The sequence below is a fragment of the Rhineura floridana genome, chromosome 3, assembly GCF_030035675.1.
Source record: "Rhineura floridana isolate rRhiFlo1 chromosome 3, rRhiFlo1.hap2, whole genome shotgun sequence".
Taxonomy (NCBI): Eukaryota; Metazoa; Chordata; class Lepidosauria; order Squamata; family Rhineuridae; genus Rhineura; species Rhineura floridana.
In genome coordinates this window covers 206,234,547-206,242,483 of record NC_084482.1, presented here as the reverse complement: position 1 = coordinate 206,242,483, position 7,937 = coordinate 206,234,547, and the positions used below count along the sequence as shown (strand labels likewise).

Below are 7,937 nucleotides of genomic sequence, written 5' to 3'. Positions count from 1 at the left end.
TTTCCAAAACAATATGCGAACTGAAACACAGCTGCCCTTCAAAATTTGCACTTGTCCCAGCTTTTGCAGTAAAGTTCTCCAGCCACGCAATGTGTACAAAAAATGTATATCATCAGGGTGAAGTGTGCATAAAAATGCATGTTAGTGAAAAAAACATACAAAAATGTCTTATATTAGGGAAACATTGCTTGCAAAAATGTGTATGTTGTCAAAACTGCATGCAAAAACGTGTTTAAGAGAAATCTGTACTGAAACACTGATGAATTTTCATACGTTTTTTTCTTTAAAAAAATTGCAAATTCTTGCAGAAATGTGGAGAAGATTGGAAAAATTAGAAATGGAAAGAACCGAAAACTGACGGATTTGTCCATCCCTGCCAGGTACTTTCTAGGTGTTGTGGACTGCAGTTCCCAATAGCCCTGGTCAGCATGGCCAACAGTCAGGAATGATCGGAGGTGAAGTCCAGGAACATCGTCAGGTTCCTTATCCCTGCCTTAGAGGGCTTTCAAACTGGTCTACACAAGTGAGCAGAAGAGAGATCTATTGATGATGTTGTGTACCTTTGTCCTGCTTGTGGACTTTCCAAGTTGCATCTGATTGGCTCCTGCAGGAAACAGGATGCTGGACTAGATGGGCCTTTGGTCTGATCTCAGAAGGGAATGATCACACTATTTATTGGACAGTAAATGAGCCATTTCAATAGTTTACCTTTGTAAACTGCATACAGTTCTTTTTGAATGTAAAGAAAGCGACTGCTTCCTCAAAACAGGGAGTGGCCCTGTTTGCATTCTGGAAAACTGAATTAGATTTCCACCCTGGCACAGGGAGAAAGAGCTTATTTAGATCCCTGCATCGAGCAGGGTATGGTAATTGATCAGCCTTCTCCAACCTGTAACCCTCCAGATGCTGCTGGACTCCAATGCCCATCCTCTCTGAGCATTGGCCATACTGACTGGGGCTGACGGAAGTTAAGAGTCCCATCAACATCTGAAGGATTACCAGGTTGGGGCAGGCTGGACTAGATGACCTCCAGGGTTACCTCCAACCGTAAAATTCTTTGTTACTCTGGAGTAAACTGGAAGGTGACTGAACACAACCAGCCATTAGAGTTGGTCCATTTTTCTATATTTTCCTTTGCCTGAGGAAGAACATCGATGCTTTAAAGCTCTTGAGAAATGTGGATACTGTCAAAATTCTTGCCTTCACCTATAGACAATGCTTTCAATTAAGAAAAGGTGTGGCCTTACCATAAGGAAGGTAGAAAGCTGCCTTACGCCCATTGGTTCATCTAGCTCATTGTTGTCTGCACTGGCTGGCAGCAGCTCTCCAGGATTTCAGAGTAGGGTTCTCTCTCAGCCCTATCTGCAGATCCCAGAGATTGAACCAGAGACCTTCTTCACGCAAAGCAGATGCTCTACCACTGAACTATGGCCCTTTCCTGATACAAAGGGGCCACTTAGTGCCATTCATGTGGTATATTTTTGTGTTTAAAAAAAAGTTACCTGTGGGGAGAAGCTGTGAGGAGCTATGGACCCCCTCTCCCCCAGTATGGCATAAGTGGACATAGAGCATTCCATGTAGGCTTCCTGGAGTGGCTACTCCACAAAGGTGCCATCTTGAGCCACCCTACCAAAACTGCTCTACAAACCCTTCGTTTTAACAAAAGCTATACATGTAGAAGAGCCATCTAGGAAACAGCTCTGGAGTCATTTTAGGAAGAGATCAACCAGATACAGGGTGGTGTGTATGGTGGGGAGGGAGTAGGAGGTGGCCTGACACAGGATGACTTGTCTTTGCATATTTTCTGTCCCTTGACCACAATCGGAATAGATTTCTGATTGAAGCTGTTCTCGCACTCCACATAACCTTCGCACCTTATGGAAACCAACCCAGAATTAAAGCAAGGGACTCTAACCCAGTATACCCTGACAAAGCAATCCAAAAAAGCTAACTTAGAAGTGAGCCCTATTGGTTTCAATAAACCCAGCTCCAAGAAATTGCACCCTGTCTTGTGGTAGCAGTGGGGTTTTTGTTGTTGCCGGAGTCACGCATTTAATTGTTCGTCAGTTTGCCCCAAGGTGGATCTTCTGATGTCTTATAAGGTGCGAACTGGCACTGAAGCTCCTCCCGCATTCAGAACACTTGTACGGTTTCTCTCCTGTGTGAATCCGCTGGTGCCTTATCAGGTGGGAGCTCATCCGGAAGTTTTTGCCACAGCTCGGGCAGACGTAAGGTTTCTCTCCTGTGTGGGTTCTCTCGTGAGCAAGGAGGTCTGAGCTCTTGCTAAACATTTTCCCACACCAGCATTTGTAAGGTTTCTCGCCTGTATGCGTTCTCTCATGTGCAATCAGGGTGGATTTCTGACTGAAGCTCTTCCCGCATTCCAAGCATTTAAATGGCTTTTCCCCAGTATGTGTTCGCATGTGCGTTACAAGGTTCGAGCTGGCGCAGAACCTTTTTTCACAGTATGAGCATTTGAACGGTTTCTCCCCTGTGTGGATTCTCTGGTGCCTGATTAGCAGTGTGCTGGACGTGAAGCCTCTACCACACTCAGGGCATTTATACGGGTTTTCCCCTGTGTGGCTCCTTGTGTGTGTAATGTAGTGTGATTTCTGAATGAAGCCCTTCCCACATTCAGAGCATTTGTATGGTTTTGCCCCTGTGTGGATTCTCTGGTGTCTGGTGAAGTCTGAGCTCAGGCTGAAGCTTTTCCCACACTCCCAACATTTGTATGGTTTCTCACCTGTGTGGGTTCTCTGATGTGCAGTGAGGTGGGAGTTCTGATTGAAGCCTTTTCCACATGTCAGGCATTTGTACGGCTTCTCTCCTGTATGGATTCTCTGATGACGGATAATATCTGAGCTTACACTGAAACTTTTGCCACACTCGGAGCATTTATATGGCTTGTCCCATTTTTTAGGGTTTCTCCTGCTTATCACAAAGTCCGGCCTCCAGCCCCGGCCTTCGCTGCTCTCAGCCCACTTCTCTTGGATCTCGCCTGTGGGAATTGTCTGTTGGACTGTAGATTCATTAAGGCCTTCAACGTCTCCCCAGCAAGGAACAGAATTTTCTTCTCTCTCAGACGGGTGGCTTCTCTTTTGTGTCTCTAGCCTCTGCTGAGAATGAAAGGGCCCTCCCTCCACAGCACCCTCGGAAGGGCTCTCTTTGTCTCTTACGAACACATCAAGGGATTTCAATTCTGGGGAATTCTCTGTGTGAAAAGTCTTTACCTTGCTGAGAGAGTCACTATCTGCTGGAATAAGGAGAGAATTGTGACTGTGTTAAATCTGTTCTTCGTGAAATCAAAAAGGAAACTTATAGGTCATCTAGACAAACCTCCTTTCAGTACAGGATCTGCAAAGCAGGATGCTTTCACCTGGTGCTCTACCTGCTGAGTTATAGCCCCTTCCCCACCGGTTCTAGCCACATCTTCTGCCTCAAACAGCTCTTCAGATATTTGGAGAGCTGCTATAATGTTCCCCCTTAGTCTTTTTGTCTCCTATACCCAGTTCTTTCAACCATTCCTCGTAAGATTTGACCCCACACCATCCTAGTCACCCTCCTCTGGAACCACTCTGTCTGTGTCCGTCTAACAAATGCAGTCATGGCCACCAGCTTGGACGGCTTTAAAAGAAGATTAGACAAATTCATGGAGGACAGGGCTATCAATGGCTACTAGCCATGATGGCTGTGCTGTGCCACACTAGTCAGAGGCAGCATGCTTCTGAAAACCAGTTGCCGGAAGCCTCAGGAGGGGAGAGTGTTCTTGCACTCGGGTCCTGCTTGCGGGCTTCCCCCAGGCACCTGGTTGGCCACTGTGAGAACAGGATGCTGGACTAGATGGGCCACTGGCCTGATCCAGCAGGCCCTTCTTATGTTCAATGCGCAGAATTGGACACGATACTAGAGATAAGGCTTGGCCAGTGCAGGATAGAGTGGAGCTATTGCTTCCTGTAATCTGAATGCTATTGCTCCAGTTAATGCAACTTGCAAGCTGCATTGCTCATGTACAGCTTAAGAACATACGAAGCCCCCAGCTGCTGGATCAGACCAAAGGCCTCCCTACGCCAGCATCCTCTTCTTGCAGTGGCCAACCAGGTGCCTCTATGGGAAGCCCGCAGGCAGGACCTGAGCGGAAGAGCCCTCTCCCCACCTGCTTTCCCAGCGGCTGGCATTTAGAGGCATACTGCCTGTGACAGTGGAAGGAGACCATAGCCATCATGGCTACTAGCCACTGACAGCCTTATCCTCCATAAATCTGTCTAATCCCTTAAAGCCAACCAAGTTGGCGGCCAACACTGCCTCCGGTGGGAGCAAATTCCACATCTTTTTTGTCTGTAGCCCTGGTTTGAACTCTCAGTGACCTGATGTCATATCACATCAGGTGATGGATTGTTACGATTATTTAGATTTATTAGTCACTTGTTACCGGAAGTTCTCCAAGTGACATATTTATTTATTAATTAAATTTATATCCCACCCTTCCACCCAGGAGGAGCCCAGGGCGGCAAACAGAAACTCTAAAATCACTCTAAAACATCATAAAAACAGACTTTAAAATATATTAAAACGTCTATAAAAAAGTCTTTTTAACAAAAGCTTTAAAAACATATTTAAAAGCAATTCCAATGCAGATGCAGACTGGGATAAGGCTTAAAATGCTTGTTGAAAGAGGAAGGTCTTCAGTAGGTGCCGAAAAGATAACAGAGATGGCGCCTGCCTAATATTTAAGGGGAGGGAATTCTAAAGGGTAGGTGCCACCACACTAAAGGTCCGTTTCCTATGTTGTGCAGAATGGACCTCCTGATAAGATGGTATCTGCAGGAGGCCCTCACCTGCACAGCGCAGTGATCGACTGGGCATATAAGGGGTAAGACGGTCTTTCAGGTATCCTGGTCCCGAGCTGTACAGGGCTTTGTACACCAAAACTAGAACCTTGAACAGCCCTGTAGTTAATGGACAGCCAGGGCAATTCTTTCAGCAGCAGGGCGATATGTTGCCGATACCCTGCCCCAGTGAGCAGTCGTGCCGCATTTTGCACCAGCTGCAGCTTCCGGACCACCCTCAAGGGCAGCCCCACATAGAGCGCATTACAGTAATCCAGCCTGGAGGTTACCAGTGCATGGACAACAGCGGTCAGGCTATCCCGTTCCAGAAACAGTTGCAGCTGTCTTACCAGCCAAAGCTGGTAAAAGGCACTCCTAGCCACGGAGGTCACCTGGGCCTCTAGCGACAAAGATGGATCAAGAAGCATCCCCCAGACTACGGACCTGCTCTTTCAGAGGAAGTACGACCCCATCCAAAGCAGGCAACTGACCAATTATTCTAACTCGGGAACCACTTACAACACTATTGAAAGCAAAAACAAATACATCATAGTATAAAAACAAAACAATAAAACAAACCACTGCAATGCAGCCACAGGAAGCTTTGGCAGCATACTAATAACAGACATCATCATCTCAGTCCACCAGATGCTTGGGGGGAAAAGGTAAGTCTTTACCTGGCGCCAAAACCATGTCAGTGAAGGCACCAGGTGGACCTCACTGGGGCATGTATTCCACAGATGAGCACCCACAACTGATGAATAGGTGGGCAAATCCACCCCCCTCTCCAAGTGGCCAATGGAGGGATCTTGTTCCCTTTGGTTGGATCCAATGCTCCAACCCTAAGATAGACCAACCTCCACTGGGCCTTTACGGGCAAATGTGGGCACTGCGCCATCAACCTCAGTCTGCCCTCAGCCAGCCCCCACCTGCCTGCCTTCTTACTTTCAACCAGTCCGGGGATGGCATTGACTGTCAGCTTCCTCCTCCTCCTCAGTCTCAGAGTTGCCCCTTGTAGAACTCGGCAGGGAGGAAGAGGACGGGGACAAAACTAGAATGACTTGGCCCTGCCTGTCATTGGCTCTTGCTGTGCCTGTCATTGGGTCAGGCTCCACCTACCATCCGGCTTCCCTGCCATCAGCCCTACTAGTTACAATGGGAACAAGCCACCGCCGGATAGACCTTTGGTCTGATGCAGCAGAGCACTTTGTTCTGTTCTTTTTCTTATTGTGTGTACTTTGGCCGAGAGAGTAAAGGTGGTTTTGTTTCCTTGCATACCTCTTTCAGCGCGAAAGATGCACGGTTGGGAATCCTGTCCCAGAATGGTGGCCCCCTCGTGGTTCTCTTGCATGACTTCCATGCGAGGAGTTCTCTGCCCTTGTGGAGCTGCAAAAAGGAACTTGGTTGAAATGCAGAAGGGCTTCTTCAGGGAGCACCGCAGCTCCTGAAACAGTAACCCTCTTAATAGCTGGAGCTTATCCCTTCTACATACAGCCCTCCCCTTTCCGCCTGAACCACTGGACTAAGCTGCTGTGATGTCACAGAATGTTTGCAAAGATCAATTTATTTATTTACCTTCAGATTATTTTACTGGCCAATCTTCAGCTAAACCATGGCGATAAAATACATGCAATAAAAATAAGAGTCAGGACAGATTTGAAAAATCCAGCATAAAACATCCACAGACAGAAGATGGCAGATATCCCCCACAACACCCCTGAAAAGGCATCATTCAGCCTCTCATTAAAAACCTCTAATTAAGAGCCTTTAATGAAGGTGAGTCGAACACCCTCCATGCAAACATCTACTAATTATTATCAAGTTGCTTACGGATTTATCGCTTTCTAACCCTATGAATCAGGTATAGCATAGTGGGGAGGAGAGCCTGGCTGGGAGTCCAGAGTCTGTGAGTTCAAAGCCCTGCTCGTGTCTCCTGAGTGTAAAGGGCCAGCTAAAGATCACCCCCACAGGGAGTGGCTCAGGGGTAACGTGCCCTGCCACCTGTGCAGCCGTGGGCAAGCTGCAGAGTCCCAAGGAGCCCAGTTGCCCCCCAGCTGGCAGTTGCGGACAAGGAAGGGGCTGGCTTGTGCAGCTGTGGCAAGCTGAGCAGGCCCTAGCCAACTGGGGAGGACCAGCCTCAGAGGGAGGCAATGGTAAACCCCCTCTGAATACCACTTACCATGAAAGCCCTATTCATAGGGTCGCCATAAGTCGGGATCGACTTGGACGCAGTCCATTTCCATTTCAATCTGTTCTACGCTGCCTCTAGACTGTCAGTATTTTGGAAGAGGAATTCAAGCTCATACCAGGAACTTTAGGTTTGTGCAATTAAAGTGGACTGAAGCACTCTTGTCACCCTAGCATAACAAATCCACTTTACAAAGAACACTGACTTTTTGCAGTTAGGCAAGTGACTGGAAAATGCATTGAAAAGGGTAAAATGAATGGGTGCCTGGTGGAAAGACATAAACATCCTGCGCAAAGAAATCAAGATGAATGCTCATTGCCCTATAAGTGCTTCGCAAACAAATCAGAGCTAATTCTCAATAAAGCCTCTGTCTAATCTAACCTCCGTGTAACTTTCTGCGAGCAAATCAGGATGAATGCTCCATAAATCGGTTGTCTGAAAGGAGCCTCTAACGTGTTCCCTGTTAACAAATTCAAAGTGAGCGATCTGTAGATCCTCCTTTTGCCCATAAGAAGAGCCCTGCAGGTGGATCAGGCCAGTGGCCCATCTAGTCCAGCATCCTGTTCTCACAGCGGCCAACCAGGTGCGAAGCCTGCAAGCAGGACTGGAGGCGACAGCAACCCAGTGCCAGCCCTGCTCAAAGCAGACCCACTGAAAGCGACTTCCGATCACGTCCCTTAATTTCAATGGGTCTACTGTGATCAAGGCTGGCACGAGCTACAACCCAAAGTGGCCTGGTCTTCTCACTGTGAACGGGGGCGAACTCACAGACGAGGGCCCACCTTTGCTTGCAACAGCTGACTAAAAGCCTGCTTACCATGCAATTAACTCACCTTTCCTTTAAGATTTGCGCCAGTCCTTAAATTTTCCTGTTGCTCCCAGCAGCAGCAGCCGCTCTGGATTGGAACCGGAGTGCAGTTTTC

General features: G+C 47.7%; 1 protein-coding gene across 3 annotated transcripts; it reads right to left on the bottom strand.

Moving 5' to 3' along the window:
- Positions 1 to 320: 320 nt before the first annotated feature.
- LOC133381327 (zinc finger protein 501-like) lies at positions 321 to 7,937 on the bottom strand. 3 transcript variants are annotated; one of them, XM_061620318.1, is made up of 4 exons: positions 7,848 to 7,893; positions 6,402 to 6,431; positions 6,105 to 6,212; positions 321 to 3,253 (listed from the first exon to the last, which is right to left on the bottom strand). In XM_061620318.1, exons 3-4 carry the CDS (start codon positions 6,184 to 6,186, stop codon positions 2,064 to 2,066), a joined length of 1,272 nt encoding a protein of 423 aa, XP_061476302.1. In that variant the 5' UTR covers positions 6,187 to 6,212; positions 6,402 to 6,431; positions 7,848 to 7,893; the 3' UTR covers positions 321 to 2,063. The 3 variants fall into 3 exon arrangements, with proteins under 3 accessions (XP_061476302.1, XP_061476301.1, XP_061476303.1); XM_061620317.1 differs by lacking the exon at positions 6,402 to 6,431 and having other exon boundaries at positions 7,848 to 7,937; XM_061620319.1 differs by lacking the exon at positions 6,402 to 6,431 and having other exon boundaries at positions 321 to 3,250; positions 7,848 to 7,937.